Below are 18,885 nucleotides of genomic sequence, written 5' to 3'. Positions count from 1 at the left end.
CCCCATCGCGATGAGTTAGAAGGAAATACTGTCATGCCTTTTTAAGAGGACAACCTTGTTGGCATATCAGCATCCCAATCTTAATTTTCCGATCCTAATTTTACATAATACACTAGCATTAGATTGGGCTTCATTAAGTGGATGCCAATTTATTGGAAGAAACTTCAAACCAAGTAAAAACCATTGGCACAATTATCGACTCCTATACGTAAACTTTGTCTTACCTACCCTGAGGTTCGTGGTTGTCGTGGGAGAGAACTGCATCTCTTGAAAAGTATCTGTCTCAACGCCTGCTCAGACTGCATAATCTGAAAAAAGGTTTCACAATCTCAATCTTCTGCTAAACTCCCTCAACGTTTTTACTAAACTGAGCACGAAGCAACTTCTATTCTCGCGGCCAGAGACAACGTAGGTAGGCTGCTGGCGCAAAGGCTGAGCGGGGCAGCTTGCCAGGTCATCCTCCAAGGCTCTCTTTTATCAGCCGTTGGCGCAATCAATATTTGTTGGAAAAATATTTTATTGTTTTAAATTCATAGTCCTTTAATACAACTTCCCTGAAGACAGAAAAGTGGAAAAAATATTTTTTTATCATTCCATGAGGAATTCTGTAAACAGACCCAAACAGAAAAGGCTGACGATAAATATATGAATTTGTTATACTATGTACGTGAATAGTATAGCTTCAGAAAGTGACATGATATTTTATGACTTATGACTATGTTTCATTGAACATATTTAAAAATTACATGTTTTTAACAATTTTTCGAACGGAAACTAAAGTACGGAAATTTATTTTTGTCACTTCCCTTCAGTCAACTTTCATGTACAAACAGTAAAACGTGCACATCCTTATCTTTTACCGTTTTTCTTTAGGCCTTATTATAAAATGAAGGTCTCTTTTACCCTTACTCTCTGCTCATTCTCCAAAGGGTATGAATTGGCACGGGAAACTTAACAAGCGGAATCACGGGGGAAACGACACAGCGCGAGGTGCTCGTTGTACTAATAAAACGTGGACCGGTCCGGATGCACCTCTAATGTCAAAAAGTTCACAAATCAGGTGAGCAAAATCGGTCCAATGGGAAGAGGGTTGTAGACATTATCCCGGCTTAATTGTGCAATCGTGGACAATTTCGTTTTAATAAATTAATGCCTTTTTATAATCCAACATCAATGAGCGGTGAGAATAGAAGTCATAAGGGATAAAATTACGATTTTGAGAATCATGTCATGTCTGTAGGCCACGGATTATTTAAATGTCATTTTAGGGATTTTTTTGTTTATAGAACCGCAATATTTCGTTGCTATCACTGACAACTTATAGGTTGCGATAAATGTAGAAAATTAAATGAGAAAAGTACATTGAACTTCTAAAACGTTTCTGGAAATCTAAGCTTTGAAACCTTTTTATAGACACTTCAAACGAACCATTTGTTTCTATCACTACCGAAATCTCAGTGTCAATAGAAATAATGCGTGTCAATTAAAGGTAATTAATACGTCACAGCCCGGATTTTATAGTAGGGCACATACATTATTGTGTAATACTGTGCACTACAGACACAGGTGTAATACCACGTGGCTACATTGGGCTATTACGGGTTAAATAATTAATTGATATGCTTGCTAGTTTAACAAGCCGCATTGTTCGAACTTGAGAACGTAATATATTACACAACGCATTTTATAGTTTGTTTCAAAAAGCTTAATTGTTTGAATCAAATATATAATTTATAACATCATTATATTTTGCTGACATTGAGATATTGTCTCATGGCCTTTAAAATTTATAGTGATAACTCTCCCACGTATCTTCATTGTTCGAGATATAAAAGGGAAAAGGGAATAATATCAGAGTGACATGTCATGTTAAGTTCGCAGCCATGTCATTCCGATATTTTCTTACCTAAATACGGTTAAGACACTTATTTTGTATTTAAGATATATGATACTAATTACAATATCACAGAGAGATGTAGAGTATAAGAGGCCATCTGAATAACTAAATATATATTCCTAAACTATGATTTCAGTCCAAAGTACTATTTGCTCTGCTTTATTTCTCGACTCTAGGAAGACTTTTTTTACTAATTTTTACAATGGAGTAATTAACAAACTTTACGAGGGTGGTATTAATAGGTGCAAAGTCCCCGCAATCTGTGTTGGTGTTATCATATGAACACTATATGTTATCATTGGGCACATATGACCACTAGTGGTAGTTGAACGAAATCCTCAACTCCAAACGTTGCACTACACAAGATATCCAGGAGAGATGCCATTGGATATATTCCATTATCCGAGCACATATTATTACTAAAGGTAATTGAACGAAATCCTCACCTCCAAACGTTGCACTACACAAGATATCCAGGAGAGATGCCATTGGATAGATACCCTTATCCGAACACATATTATTACTAAAGGTAATTGAACGAAATCCTCACCTCCAAACGTTGCACTACACAAGATATCCAGGAGAGATGCCATTGGATATATTCCATTATCCGAGCACATATTATTACTAAAGGTAATTGAACGAAATCCTCACCTCCAAACGTTGCACTACACAAGATATCCAGGAGAGATGTCATTGGATAGATACCCTTATCCGAACATATATTATTACTAAATGTAATTGAACGAAATTCTCACCTCCAAACGTTGCACTACACAAGATATCCAGGAGAGATGCCATTGGATAGATACCCTTATCCGAACATATATTATTACTAAATGTAATTGAACGAAATTCTCACCTCCAAACGTTGCACTACACAAGATATCCAGGAGAGATGCCATTGGATAGATACCCTTATCCGAACATATATTATTACTAAATGTAATTGAACGAAATTCTCACCTCCAAACGTTGCACTACACAAGATATCCAGGAGAGATGCCATTGGATAGATACCCTTATCCGAACATATATTATTACTAAATGTAATTGAACGAAATTCTCACCTCCAAACGTTGCACTACACAAGATATCCAGGAGAGATGCCATTGGATAGATACCCTTATCCGAACATATATTATTACTAAATGTAATTGAACGAAATTCTCACCTCCAAACGTTGCACTACACAAGATATCCAGGAGAGATGCCATTGGATAGATACCCTTATCCGAACACATATTATTACTAAATGTAATTGAACGAAATTCTCACCTCCAAACGTTGCACTACACAAGATATCCAGGAGAGATGCCATTGGATATATTCCATTATCCGAGCACATATGACCACTAGTGGTAGTTGAACGAAATTCTCACCTCCAAACGTTGCACTACACAAGATATCCAGGAGAGATGCCATTGGATATATTCCATTATCCGAGCACATATTATTACTAAAGGTAATTGAACGAAATTCTCACCTCCAAACGTTGCACTACACAAGATATCCAGGAGAGATGTCATTGGATAGATACCCTTATCCGAACATATATTATTACTAAATGTAATTGAACGAAATTCTCACCTCCAAACGTTGCACTACACAAGATATCCAGGAGAGATGCCATTGGATAGATACCCTTATCCGAACATATATTATTACTAAATGTAATTGAACGAAATTCTCACCTCCAAACGTTGCACTACACAAGATATCCAGGAGAGATGTCATTGGATAGATACCCTTATCCGAACACATATTATTACTAAATGTAATTGAACGAAATTCTCACCTCCAAACGTTGCACTACACAAGATATCAAGGAGAGATGCCATTGGATATATTCCATTATCCGAGCACATATTATTACTAAAGGTAATTGAACGAAATTCTCACCTCCAAACGTTGCACTACACAAGATATCCAGGAGAGATGCCATTGGATATATTCCATTATCCGAACACATATTATTACTAAAGGTAATTGAACGAAATCCTCACCTCCAAACGTTGCACTACACAAGATATCCAGGAGAGATGTCATTGGATAGATACCTTATCCGAACACATATGACCTCTAGTGGTAATTGGTCACGTTTGGACAGTGGGATGCCACAGTTTCCTCGGTGGGGCTAATATTTAATACAGTTATTTAAATAGTATTTTTTCTTAATTATTGTAAAATAATGGTTCCTCTACTTCTATGGTAGTTAATGGTTATAAATACCAACTCATAAACAATACAGTTTTCCATTTCACGTAACTTCATTATTTATAAAATTTTAAATATGGCATGCGAAGCCTATTATTTTATAACCTATTTATAAAAGGAACTTAAGTAATAACATTTGATTTAAACTGCTTGAAAGAAGTTTTAATTAATGATAAGGTTTATACGATTTGGGAATATTACTATTTTTTAAGAAGAATTATTTTATACTTTAATTTGATAACTCATATCATATCAATAAATAAACTGAAATTGTATGGTAATATACTGTGCATATCTTGTAGTGCAATAATAAAGATGAATAATGTGTTTATTTTAGTTCGGTAGGCCTATTTATTAATTTCTGGTTAGAATTTATTTTGTTAATTGACTAAGATTAATTTAATGTTAGTAAACGGTATTTAATTACAATTGTGAGTGTAATACAAAATGTTTCATTTACATACAAATGAAATAAAACATTACGGAATTAACAAGTTTTACTACGAGGAGGATTGTCGCAACTGAACCCTCAGGAAGCTGACGCGAGCTTTGTTTACCATATGACGGGTATAGTAGCAGACGCGACAACACCAATTATCGTGAGCTACCGTTTGGACGGAAATTAGAATAATTTTACGTAACTCTGTTGTTCTTCCTTACTGGAACTTTCAGAAAATTGCTTCTACTGGCGTTCTTACAATGAGTGGTCTAATTTTAACTGTTTGGAGACAATAACTCATATCTCAACCCTTAAGGCTATAGTCACATTACGCACAGTTGACGCCGAGACTGTCGTCGGGCGTCCCGGCCACTGAAACGCGGGCTTTAGAGGTGTTACATTGATTCCTGGCTCTGTACCTATCTTCATCTTCACTGTTTCCTGGCTATGTACCCATTTTCATCTTCACTGTTCCCTGGCTCTGTACCTATCTTCATCATCAATGTTTCCTGGCTCTGTACCCATCTTCATCTTCAATGTTCCTGGTGTTGTACCCATCTTCATCTTCATTGTTTCCTGGCTCTGTACCCATTTTCATCATCTATGTTTCCTGGCTCTGTACCCATCTTCATCATCAATGTTTCCTGGCTCTGTACCCATCTTCTATGTTTCCTGGCGCTGTACCCATCTTCATCATCATTGTTTCCTGGCTCTGTACCCATCTTCATCATCAATGTTTCCTGGCTCTGTACCCATCTTCTATGTTTCCTGGCGCTGTACCCATCTTCATCATCATTGTTTCCTGGCTCTGTACCCATCTTCATCATCAATGTTTCCTGGCTCTGTACCCATCTTCATCATCATTGTTTCCTGGCTCTGTACCCATCTTCATCATCAATGTTTCCTGGCTCTGTACCCATCTTCATCTTCAATGTTCCTGGTGTTGTACCCATCTTCATCTTCATTGTTTCCTGGCTCTGTACCCATTTTCATCATCTATGTTTCCTGGCTCTGTACCCATCTTCATCATCAATGTTTCCTGGCTCTGTACCCATCTTCTATGTTTCCTAGCGCTGTACCCATCTTCATCATCATTGTTTCCTGGCTCTGTACCCATCTTCATCATCAATGTTTCCTGGCTCTGTACCCATCTTCTATGTTTCCTGGCGCTGTACCCATCTTCATCATCATTGTTTCCTGGCTCTGTACCCATCTTCATCATCAATGTTTCCTGGCTCTGTACCCATCTTCATCATCATCATTGTTTCCTGGCTCTGTACCCATCTCCATCATCAATGTTTCCTGGCTCTGTACCCATCTTCTATGTTTCCTGGCGCTGTACCCATCTTCATCATCAATGTTTCCTGGCTCTGTACCCATCTTCATCATCAATGTTTCCTGGCTCTGTTCCTATCTTCATCACCAATGTTTCCTGGCTCTGTTCCTATCTTCATTTTCAATGTTTCCTGGCTCTGTACCCATCTTCATCATCATTGTTTCCTGGCTCTGTACCCATCTTCATCATCAATGTTTCCTGGCTCTGTACCCATCTTCATCATCAATGTTTCCTGGCTCTGTTCCTATCTTCATCACCAATGTTTCCTGGCTCTGTTCCTATCTTCATTTTCAATGTTTCCTGGCTCTGTACCCATCTTCATCATCATTGTTTCCTGGCTCTGTACCCATCTTCATCATCAATGTTTCCTGGCTCTGTACCCATCTTCATCATCATTGTTTCCTGGCTCTGTACCCATCTTCATCATCAATGTTTCCTGGCTCTGTACCCATCTTCTATGTTTCCTGGCGCTGTACCCATCTTCATCATCATCATTGTTTCCTGGCTCTGTACCCATCTTAATCATCAATGTTTCCTGGCTCTGTACCCATCTTCATCATCAATGTTTCCAGGCTCTGTTCCTATCTTCATTTTCAATGTTTCCTGGCTCTGTACCTATCTTCATCATCAATGTTTCCTGGCTCTGTACCCATCTTCATCATCAATGTTTCCTGGCTCTGTACCCATCTTCATCATCAATGTTTCCTGGCTCTGTTCCTATCTTCATTTTCAATGTTTCCTGGCTCTGTACCAATCTTCATCATCATTGTTTCCTGGCTCTCTACCCATCTTTATCATCAATGTTTCCTGGCTCTGTACCCATTTTCATCTTCAATGTTTCCTGGCGCTGTACCCATCTTCATTGTTTCCTGGCTCTGTACCCATCTTCATCTTCATTGTTCCCTGGCTATGTACCTATCTTCATCTTCATTGAACCAGATTTGCTGCTAGCTATTGCTGTGAGAACTTAATGAAAAGGAGATGATTTGGGTACCATCTAATAAATATTGTGCGTCTTACTAACGGCCAGTACCGTACAAATTCACACTTGTTAAGGGAATACGGACATAAGTCTGTTTTTCTTACTCTCGCTTGGAAGCTTTATCGTTTCATAAATGTATTATCGTGTGTGCGAAATGGAAATATTAACAAGGATAATGTGTACCAGCAGAGTAACGACTGGTAGCTTTAGTTCCAGATGTAAAAGGGACATTTTAGCCTCATAAGAAAAGTTTTAAACTTTAAGCACTTTTACTCTTATTTGTTCTCCTACAGTAATAGGAGATGCCTTATTGTTACATATCGTTAATACACATTCAAACTCTTTTCAGTTTTGTCTTGATTACTTTAATGTTATTTTATTCAAAATAAAATCTGGAACCTATTTTACTTCATTGTTTAATATGCCTGCTCAAAATTGACCAGAAAAATACAAAAAGCATTGATAATATGTTTAAAAATATAACATCTCCCATTACTCTGCGACCAAAAACAAGGAATTAAAGTGTCTAAAGTCATTGATCTTATGGATACAAGTTAAGATCGAAGTATTCCATTAGTCAACGGTAGACTTCAAACTACTAACGAAGAACTATACAATTCTAATTTAGGCTACTTTTAGTGAGAATCAAAATATTACTCCATTTGATTTGATTTGATTTGTCTAATTTTATTTATTAACGATTTTGTATAGAACTTTCTCCAAACAAACAGTTCTGAAAAAAAGTTGGCACAAATTTAACAAAGATTTCAACAAAGGAACAGTAGCTTATTGAGCCTGAATGACCTATTGAATGAAGATGGAAGAGGGTCGATTTGTAGCGACAAGAACGCCAAATGTGACAGTTTCTGTAAGTAAACGTGCTGAGCGAATTGAGCGCGGCGTCAGGTCTGCGAAACGCTCGCCGTCGCGTGCGGTTCGCTATCGCTGCCGCCGCCACCGAGCGTCACAAGTACGCGTAATGTGACACTGGACTTAGTGAATATGGCGACGCCTTTTAGTCACCTAATACATTATTTCTTCGTCAAAACCTTCTCAAATAATAACATTTTTTTTTAGGGAGAGGAAGGAAAATGCATTTATGCACACAGGTGGCCAGCCTGTAGTGTGGGACTCTCACAAGGTGGTAAACTACCCACTAAAAACCTCCTCTACACTTCAGGATCTCAACCCGGAAACTGTTTGTCACATTACTTCAGGTTAGGTCTGAATTTGACCTAAGCCCTCAGGGCTCGCGCCTATATTAGGCTACATTGGATTTTTTAAATTCATAACAATTTCAATTCTGGGAATGCTTAAAGTAATGAGCTTATGAACACTTTCAGATAGCTAGTTCAAATACAATTTTAATTATTGAAGTTAAATTTTCATGATATTTTATACAAAGAGAGTGGGCAATGGAGGTAGGCCTATTTAAAATTTGGCTACTGTAGAATTTTGTATTTCGTTCTAAAAGGGTTTTCAGGAACTAATCATCGTATTAAACACGAAATAGCTATCTCTTTGAATTGCATGACAAAAATAAAAAAAACCGTTATAGAGTGAAGGATGGTGGCGACTATGAGGCATGAACTCCCATCCATTGACAGAGCTCGTCTCGAGATGGCAATAGCGCACGTCGGCTGTTCATAACAAAAGGACATTTCCTGAAAAATTTTACTTAAATGACTGAAACCGTGTTTCAACATGCTTTATAAAGAGTGCTCTAAGTTAAAAGTTTAAGTACGCCCAGAACACCAAAAATAGTATTAAAATTACATTTTCAGTATTAAGTTATAAGGGCGAAATGGTGACTTAAAAATTAAAAACCATATAGTGATAACAACCTTGATAAATTTGAGGTTGTAAACTGTTCATTGATTAAAAAAAGAACACAATGAAACTTAGGTCCCTTATGGAGCCCGAGGGATGGTAAACAAGCATCCCCTCACTGTTTATAGACCGCGACACTGTCACCCTAAAGTACAATAATTATATGATAATTATTATTTTGCGTGAAATAGGAATTAAGTGACTCGGTAGGTACTGTAGTTTACTTCAGGGACTCAATAATGTTAAGAGTACATGCTTCACGTATTCTTGTCCCACAATCATGTCAAATAGTTGAAAATAAGTTTTGTTTTTAAATTTTAATGCAAAACAAAATGGTTTTAAATAAAAACATTACATTGAGTACTGAAAATTCTAAAAATAAGTGAGTTTGGTAGCAATTATTCTTAGGTACTTAAAATAACGTGTAGTTATGTACTCTAAAGTATTTATTTAATATTACATAGAATATCTCCCTGCTGTTATTTCTTATTCCTACTAGTCTGTACTTATCAATGTTATTGCTTCATTTTCATACAGACTCAATATCCATGTTACTAAATATTTAATCGTTTATAACCACTGTAAATTATACAAATTAAAAGCTTCCATATCTTTATTACCTAATATCTAGTTTATTACATTACAGTGTAAATTACATTCAGAAATAAATGTTCTTTCTGAATATATATATATATATATATATATATATATATATATATATATATATATATAATACCTACCTACACACAACGTGTGTACTTTTAAAATGATTACATTAATTTAAATTTAAATCTAGAAAAAATTACATTAAAAAAATTAATATAATACAATTTCAATAAATATTGAATAAAAAAAGTAATTGCTCCGCCGGGACTCGAACCCGGATCTCTCACATGTACATGTTTACATATTATGACATGAGAATAGATGAGAATGAGTTTTAAATAGCAAACATGTTTGAATAACTTCAAGATTTGTCATGCCTAGACCAGAACACTTTTATCGGTGCTGTCGTCTTTCCTCTTGTACTGACTATCCACTTTCTATAGCTTATTGTTAATTTCTCCGCGCATACGGTCTGTATGACACATGAACCGGGTAAATTCAAGAAGAAGAATAAAGTAAGCAAGTCACAAATAATTGAAAGTCATGATTGAATAAATATCATTTCAATTTACCCTTCCTTTGTTTTATAGCCTATTAGGATTCAAATAAAATTAAAGTTCAAACCATAGCTACCATTTCAAGTATCATAAACCATTTCAACATTCGCGGTTCGTTTAATAGTTTGGGTTTGTGGAGCGAGCACTTGTGTGATGTGGATGTGGATGGCGGTGGAGGACCGGTGGCCAGTATTGTGCAAGGCCGAGTGTCACGGTATCTCTCCACGCAAGGATGGCCGCAGTCCCCGTCGCCGCGCGGACAATTAGACCGAACCTTTCGGCTTAAAGCAGTTTTCGGTGTAGTGGGCGGGAAGCGGGCTAGTGCTTTTACCTGTTTGCCGGATTTTATGCATCCGGAGATGGCAATTGGGCGAGATCCTACGTCTCCGGTGTCCAGGGTCGGCCGAACACGGCTCTCTTGATCATTAGTGCAGCTCGATAGCGGGTCCGATTCTTCCATCAGGCCTGCCGGTAGTGCGACAATGGGTCGTGGTTCCTTCTGCAGGGCCGTACCAAGAGCTATGGATTATTGGGCGCAGACACAATCGAACATATTAATTTACCACAAAACTTCCACCCAATCAAAATTTCTCAAATTTTGGGTAGTACAGATCGAAACCCCACTTCGCTTTGCCTTCTTGGTTATTACATTAGTATCTTGGGTTACCAGCCAAACAAAACCATAAGGTGTAACTATATTATTCATAAGACCGTACAACTTTGTTAAATGCTATTACAAAATATGAATTTTGTATTATACAGTTTTAAATGCTGGAGATTCAACTTAAAAAAAACCCCAAAACTGCTTAGTTTACAATTTTAAAAAGTCTTGTAATTTTTTAAAGTTGAATGTATTTTAATTGTTTTTTTTATTTTGTTAATGAGAAGATTGAGATTACCTACTTCTTAATAATCTTTAGTTTTATTACTATACAATTTAACACTTCCCGGTTTGTTCTAAGCCTCTACTTTAATAAGAACAGCAAGATAAAGGAAAAATTAATTTGTTAATTCCAACTAAACAAAATTAAAATCTTTTCGAGTATTGAGAATAAATTATTTTAAATGTAACAATTAATTTCTTGATTTATATATACATTAAAATTGTTGTGTTATTTAAAACATTAATATAAACTGACAATTGCATAAAAATGTATGCTTTCATAATCGAATTAAGTTGTTATAATAGTATGAAAATAAAAATGAAAGTGAAAGATTTACTTTGAGAAACGGAAAAAAATAATGACCATTCCAACCCGTTACAGTATCAAAATGCTGAAAAAATGTGAAAACATTGATCAAGAGAAGAAAATGTGATATAATTTGAACTGAAAACTATAATTTAATGTAACTGACGAACATAATTTGGACCTTCTATCGTACGGGTACATTTATAGAAACTTCTTGAATAACTAAACGACACAATATTTTATACAAATTCAAATATTTGCGGCAAAACCCAAAGCAAACAAGGTATAGCTCCCAGATTCAGGAGAGCTGAAGAGCGGCGCCGTGATTGGTCCAGGAGGAGGCTGTCTGGACCAGCAAGCTCCGCCCCTCACTGTACTGTCGACCAATCACAGCCCAGCTCTCGGAGCCCTCTCTCGTGGGTCCATTGGGGAAACTGAGATTCAGAGTACAGTCTGGGACTCTAGGAATCAGAGTGTACCCATCAGTCCTGCAACAACCGGGGAGGCGGCATTGTTGCGCTCGGATTGTTTAAATGGACAGACAGCACACCTAACGTCATAATTATTTTATAGATTATTAGACTGATACAAGCGTACTATAAGTAGTGTTTAATACGATCCCATAGCAGTACCGCAAAATCTGTTTCTAAAAGTGTTGGCTTTTCTGTAGACAAAGTGTGTATGTAGTCTACTGTTCACTGAACGTTTAATGTTGAAAACTGTAACCCGTATTTAGGTTTTATTACAATTTTGTGGGGAATTGTGACTTTTATGGAGTTTAAAAACGTAATCAGTAATAGCATGTGAAAGTATGTTATTAATATAATAATATAAAGAATGCGTCTGTAATTACTAATAACTTATTAGTTTTAACTATTTTCGTGTTTTAAAACGGAAAATTCTTATTTTCCAAAATGCTTTTTAACTTAAGAATAGATGGAAGGCTAAAAAAACGCACGGACCTTGTTTGTATTCGGTTAATGAAAACACGTTCTATACTATAACAAATAATAGATTTGACTTTCAAAACTTTACTAAAAGACTATAAAAAATAAATTATATAAATAGCAATTTATTTGAGCTAGTATTGCAGGTTCGTGTAGCAGCATATCAATCAAATTTCAGCTAACAGTAATCCGATTATTCTTTAAATTGAGTTAATTTATACGAATATAGGCCTACTGTTTTTACATCTGTGAAAATGCAGTTTTATAAAAGTACAAAAGAGTTATAAAATTCGAACAATTTTTGTGTAGTTACGGACTTGTAAGACAATGTTTGGGTAATGTCCTAGGTATTCTATAATTTCAAAGCATATCATAATGCCACAATTTGGACTACATTTATCAAAACAAACCGACTCCATAGAGATCTGCTACGGTAACTAACTTACACTTTGACGACATCACACTCCCAACACTCCAGCAGCCTTGATGCCCACGTAAGTCCGGAGAGAAATCGGTGACTGGTAATTTCTATGCTGATGGCGTCTCGTAAATGTCGCTTCAGCGTTGCCAATGATCTCTTATGAAATACATGGCCACGTAACGCGGTACTTTGACAGTCCTGCCAGGCCAGCTGCCCACATTTCTTAGGGATGATGATAATAATTATACTGAAGATTTTAGCTCCAAGGTAGTGTGTTAGTTACAATTTTGTTCCTTAAATCACAAATAAATACTGTTTTTACAACTTAGGCCTACAAGGCAAAGTGTTTTTTATATTGATGAATGCTCATAGTGGAGGTAATAAATGTAACATAGATTGATTCTCAACCAATCTACATGAGTAGAGCTGTAGATCTGCTGCCAATCTACACCGATGATCAGAATTTATTACCTGCTTATGTTTTCTTGAGCTGTCATCAGCGCTTGTTCACTTTTTAATCCATAATTTTCTCCCATTATTCCACTTACGACCTCCAACTCGCAGTACTCGAATCTTGCAAATCTTGATGGAGAGTTATTTTTCCCCAGACACAAACTCAACTAATCTTCTCTTACGTGTTGAGACCTCTCCCAAGACAAAATCTCTCCTTAACAACATTTACATCCCTCTACATTTGTGAGCAAATTTTTATGTAAAAGGTACATTTAGATATGTATAGAAAAGTTCTACTCGTAAAATCTTTTACTTGCTTTTATTTAAGACTTCTGGTATTCATGGAATTTAAAAGGTATAAGTATTTTACATTTTAGATATCTGGGTTGGTAAAAAATCGACCAAGGCTTACATAAATAAAAGTTTTAAATTATAGACACTATAAAAAAGACAGCTTAAGGCTAAAACAAGCAGAAATAGGCCTAATATGTTTATGTGATTCAATATTTTCATTTGCTCATGTTCTTGATAGTCATATAGGCCTAAACTGTTTTGTGGCATGCTGTATAATCACCAGCTCCCTGTTGGATGACTGTTAGATGGAAAACGGCTGCACCGACGATAGTTATGGGGAAAAACTCTCTCTCTATTTGTCTATAAAATTAGACTGGCCGTGGCACAATTTTTACGTTTGGTTGGGAAGGCAGATCCTATCTTAATTAAATTATTGTCGCATAGTGCAACTGATATAACGCATAAAACATCTCAACCATTATCCGTCTTCAAACTTTTTTCTGTTTTAAAAAGAAAGCATCCAAATTGGACATTGATAGTAGCCTACCACAACTATTTGGATGGTCTCCGAGGGGAAATTGGTTGATTTCGTTGGGACAAACCGTCCCCAAAAAGCTAACATTTTATAAATAAGGAATAGTATAGGTCACAATTCTGAGCCATGTGGACATCCAACATCTAATCTTTTCCCAGGGTTCAGGTTACTAACTCAAATCTATATAACATGAATAATGATTTTGGTTAGGCTACAATGTTTGTTTACACAGCTATGGTTAAGTTTGGTTTACAGCTGTTTAATAGCAGGACCTCGATCCACTACTTTAGTAGAGTAGTTTTATTGTTATCGTTTGTTTGCTAAAACTATTTATTTGGAACCAAAACCACAGAACAGATTCAATACAGAAATCTCACTGGAACAATACTCAAAGCGTTATTCAGCGTTTATAATCTACTTAGGTAGTAGGCCTACCACTAGCGGAATTTGTGCGATTCTGCTGACTGATCCTAGTCAATAATCTCAGTAAGATTTCTGGTTTAGAATGTCTGGTTTAGAAGATCAAATTAAATTACGTCATTTTCTTGTAATTGTGGTTACGTATTTTCTAATATACTTTAACACAATGAGAGATAATAATTGTATATGCATTATATTATATTACAGACACCGGCTTAGGGGGTTTCTTGACTATGCTATTTTTCTTTGATAATATGAACGATTTTATGACCAATAGTTTTATGGGTCAATAATGCAAAATTATTACTTATTAGTAGTTAATGCAATTAGCTACTAGTCACCACTAAAAACTTAGATTTTAATTATTTCCACGACTAATCAGTTTTCGGGCAGCTTTTCCAAATCGGTATGTTTCTCTTTCGATCACTTTCGTGTTTGCAATTTTACAACATCAAATCTTTGTTGTATTGAAATATTTAACTTTTCCAATTTTTTTGCAGAAGTGTGCCTCCCCCCTCCTATGAATGACAATCTAGTTTTTAAATAGGAAACGCTAGGTAAATTTTTTTAAACATAATTTGCAAAACAATAAAAGCTACAAAGCTATATTCCTCAGACACACGGAGTAGTCACGTAGAGGCTCGCTGTCTCGCAAGTCACGGCCAAGTCGTGAGCCCGTACTTGGGACTCATTACTGATGACTAAATCACGTCAGGATCACGCCATAAAAGTGGTCTCCAGAACAGACACATTAATGAACTCGTGACAGTGTTAAATCGACTTATTGTTAGTTAACCTAAAGTGCGCGCAAGTTAGTGTTCGCATACAAACTATTCCAAATAGATTCCTATTTGAAGCATACAAGACAATTAATTATATGACTTAAATACCATTGCAATAAATGACGAACTAGTTAATTTTGTTATGATAACTTACGTTAGCTTCACAAATTCAATAATTTATTAAATATATAAACAAGAACTTTTTCTTCTGTTAGATAATTTAATATTTTTTTAATCGTAAATTATAGGTACCGTATTTTTGTCCTGTCAATTAACTATACAATTATCGCACTATAAAGTTTAACAATGATTTTGTGAACACTAAAAATTAATTTTTAATTTTAATTAAAATTTATTTAATTTAATTTAATTAATTTTAATTTAAAAGTTAATTTTGTTATGATAACTTACGTTAGCATCACAAATTCAATAATTTATTAAATATTTAAACAAGAAATTTTTCTTTTGTTAGATAATTTAATAATTGTTTAATCGTAAATTATAGGTATAGTATTTTTTCCTGTCAATTAACTATACAATTATCGCACTATAAAGTTTAACAATGATTTTGTGAACACTAAAAATCTCTATGAAGAAACTGAAAATATTATAGGACTTTTTAATTTATAAGAAAACGCCATATCAATAATAATAATTATACTACTAACTGTTAAAGCTACATATTTGTACTATTAGTCTATTGTGAATATCTGTAATTTAATTGTAACGTAGTCTACGTTTTTTAGTTGATATTGTCTCCAATAACAAATTGTATATGCGTAATAAGACATAAAATCTTTGATAATTTTGATGTATATACACAAAATTGGGCTGAATATTGAACAACAGTTTGTTGAGCGCCTGCAATATTTACAAATACTATCGTGCTTTCTTATGCGCTTAACATATCACGTAGGAAATAGATGTAGGCGCTAAAGCTATTTACAAAGTTCTTAAAATGTGAGGTTTTACCTACGATTACGATATTGATTAAATTATACAGAAAACAAAAATGTTTTAATTGTAACTTTTATTTATTTCTTGAAGTTATATTTATAATTGACATTATAATTCTAGTGAAATATGAATAAGGTAATCTCAATTACTTCATACGAGGAAAATATTACGGAAAATACAAAAACTACTATTAATTTTATAAAAAATTCTGCACGATTTTAAAAGTCAGAAAAATATATGAAAAATACACGAATTAAAAATAAATAATATTTGTATCTTCAACTAGTAGATGGATACATTTCAATAGGCCAAGATTAAACCGACTGCACATAAAAAATAATTTAATTTAGTAATTACGTTAATCCATCAACTCAGTTAGCCTACATTAATTAGTACCATCCCTTCAATTTAACATATTTCAAAATGTAAAATCAGCTTTTAAATTTATGTATTTATTAAAAAAAAATCTAATCTTAAGTGGAAGAAATTGAGAATGTCTTTACTTAGCCTATAGTAAAGCGTGGTTCTACCTCTTCTAGTCAAACCGGTTGTAGTAGCTGTAATTATCGTAATTAAAGTAATAAAAAATTGTTTTCACTCCAAGAGAAGTTGTAATGCAATGTCCAAATCCCAGCATTGTTTACGCAAGGTTTGATACAATGTACGCTTGGCATGCCAAACTCTAAGGATGAATAATGTGAGCATTTTTATTGACAGAGTGTATTGAGCAAGCTTGAGTCACGGCGCGGTGTCCGTCTGTCTGAGGTCAACTCACGGTCCGGAAATTGACAAATGATGAGTGAGGATGAGGTGACTAACTCCACGCTGAGGATTGTTGCTGAGGAGGTCACACTTCAGACACGCGGTCGGCTTCTTGATTACCAATTTGTTATCGGCTTTACTAAGGAAGTCAAACACAGGGCAGGACAAAGAGTGACAGTGACGTCATTACAAAATATGATTGGTTGCCAGGCTGTGTCAGTCACAGGGGCTTGGTCAAATGTAGACGTCGACCTAGTCCGCAACACTTACATATTCTCCGGTAAACTTTAATAAACTTTAAAGTATAATAATGACAGCGGTTTCACACATACGTCAACATTTTGTTCCAACAGAAAATTTTGTGATCAACACGTGTATTTTTATATAATCACTATTGTAAATATTTAACTCTTCTCAACATACATTTTTATACTAGTTAAAAAATATTCATAAATATGTATAGATTTGTCAGTATGAAAGTGACTACATTCTTCTGTATTTTTGAATTCAAGCCCATTCCTTAAGCTCAATAGGGTTTCCTTTTTGATAAAAAACTTTTTTCTTATCAAGTAAATGCAAGAAAACAATACCGGTACATATTTTTTCAGGAAATCCCGAATTTTAATCATTTATGAAGTAAAATGTTTTAAACTTGAAATAAGACATTTAAAAAGTAAATACGTTCTTAGTAAGTTTTTGAAACACTAATGAAACGAGAACTGTAAACAAATGTTTCAAATAAAACAAATTTTAAGTTAAGGTCAATTGATGTCTTTTTACCAGGCGAAGTTAGGGCTAATAAGCCCTCTCTAATAATTAACCTGGTAAAATGTATGCATTTTATCTAACGTAATCCTTTAAAATTAATCATGGATTAACAGCGGAAGAGCCTGTTAAGGGGGCGGGTCCGTACCAAAAATTTAATTTTTTTGAGTTTTTTTTGGTTTTTTTTAGTTTTATATTCTTCAGAACCTCACCTTTTCAAAGATGTGTGCTTATTTTCTTTCTATCTTTATTAGAAGTTATTGAAAAGAAAGTTTTTCGAAAGCATTGCAACCAATTTATGGTGAAAGAGGCAGCCCCGCTGGTGGCCCACCGCTTTAATCATATTCATACATACTACTACTATTCTTGTTTCCTTATTGTTATGTTATGTTGGCTACCCTGCTTTTGATGTATATTTTTGTCTCTGTCAGGTGTACTATTTGTCATGTGATCTTTGTTTATGTGATGTCAGTGAGAGTGTTTCTCAATTTGTGTTGTTTACAAAGTGACAGTTTACTTATTCGAGTTTTGTGAATATTAGTTGTTGTTTCAAGTTAACATGGGAAATAAACAGAAAATCGGGAATCGTTTCAAGTGTTATTCCAAGAGAAAGCATGTTTGGAAAGACTTAAATCTAGCCTTGATAGATCTTCTGAGGCTATGTATAACCTCAATACTGAAACTTTGCCCAGGCCTACCACCAGCACTGACACTTCTGATAATCCTACCACCCCTAGTTCTTCTGTTAGAAAAATGAAAGTTCAAGGTAATTTTGAATACTATAATCAGAAGAATGAGGTTTTAGCATATGACATATTTGATTTGAATTCGCTTGCCGAAGCCATAAATGAAATCGCAGGATGCAGTCGTTGCAAGCACAAATTGATTTTTGAAAGGCGGTCTGTTGAAGGACTTGCAGTAAATTTCTCAGTGTATTGTCCCAAACTGTACGGACAAAAAAAGGTCTATTGACAATTGTAATAAAATCACTGAAAATATCAATGGAAAATCTGTAACTCTTTACGACTTGAACCTACGTCTTGTGGCACGGTATGCGCAGCATTGGCAAAGGCCACACAGCAGCCCAAATCTTGTGTGGCACTCTAAATCTTCCCTCCTCCTCCAGTTCATTATAGAAAACCATGAACAAGTTTTAGGCACAGTAGCAGAAAAATACGTGTAAAAAAAGTATGAGAAACGCCGTAGAAGAAGCAGTGAGCAGTAATGATGGGGACCGACATAACTTATGCGTTGCACTAGACGGTTCATGGCAAAAGAGAGGCCATGTCTCTCAAATGGCATTCTTTTCTCTAACATCAATAGATACAGGGAAAGTACTAGATGTATCTATCCTTTCAAAGTTTTGTAAATGCCCAAATAAGTGTGAAAATGTTCATGTAGTCAGCTGTAAAGCAAACTATCAGGGTAGCAGCGGAGGAATGGAGGTCGCTGGCGCTTTAGAGGTTTTTCGGAGGTCAGAGCCGGAATATAATGT

The 18,885-nt window shown here is 35.2% G+C and overlaps 1 protein-coding gene across 1 annotated transcript; it reads right to left on the bottom strand.

Annotated features, from left to right (window-relative positions):
• Positions 1 to 224: 224 nt before the first annotated feature.
• Positions 225 to 12,958, bottom strand: LOC124362228. Its single transcript, XM_046816598.1, has 4 exons — positions 12,894 to 12,958; positions 11,427 to 11,542; positions 10,196 to 10,383; positions 225 to 308 (listed from the first exon to the last, which is right to left on the bottom strand). The coding sequence occupies exons 1-4, from the start codon at positions 12,956 to 12,958 to the stop codon at positions 225 to 227; spliced, it is 453 nt and encodes a 150-aa protein (XP_046672554.1).
• Between the last annotated feature and the right edge of the window lie 5,927 nt (positions 12,959 to 18,885).

Source organism: Homalodisca vitripennis, chromosome 1 (assembly GCF_021130785.1).
Source record: "Homalodisca vitripennis isolate AUS2020 chromosome 1, UT_GWSS_2.1, whole genome shotgun sequence".
Taxonomy (NCBI): Eukaryota; Metazoa; Arthropoda; class Insecta; order Hemiptera; family Cicadellidae; genus Homalodisca; species Homalodisca vitripennis.
The sequence above is the reverse complement of the archived record's forward strand: the minus strand, read 5'-3'. Positions and strand labels throughout refer to the sequence as shown.

Bases quoted from the DNA above. Each gene is read 5' to 3' on its own strand.
- LOC124362228 (XM_046816598.1), bottom strand. From the start codon at position 12,958: ATGGGAGAAAATTATGGATTAAAAAGTGAACAAGCGCTGATGACAGCT. The intron at 11,543-12,893 runs GTAATAAATTCT...CGGTTGTTGCAG, and splicing joins GCTCAAGAAAACATAAGCAG to GACTGATGGGTACACTCTGA. The intron at 309-10,195 runs GTAAAAGCACTA...ACCTTTTTTCAG, and splicing joins GCATAAAATCCGGCAAACAG to ATTATGCAGTCTGAGCAGGC.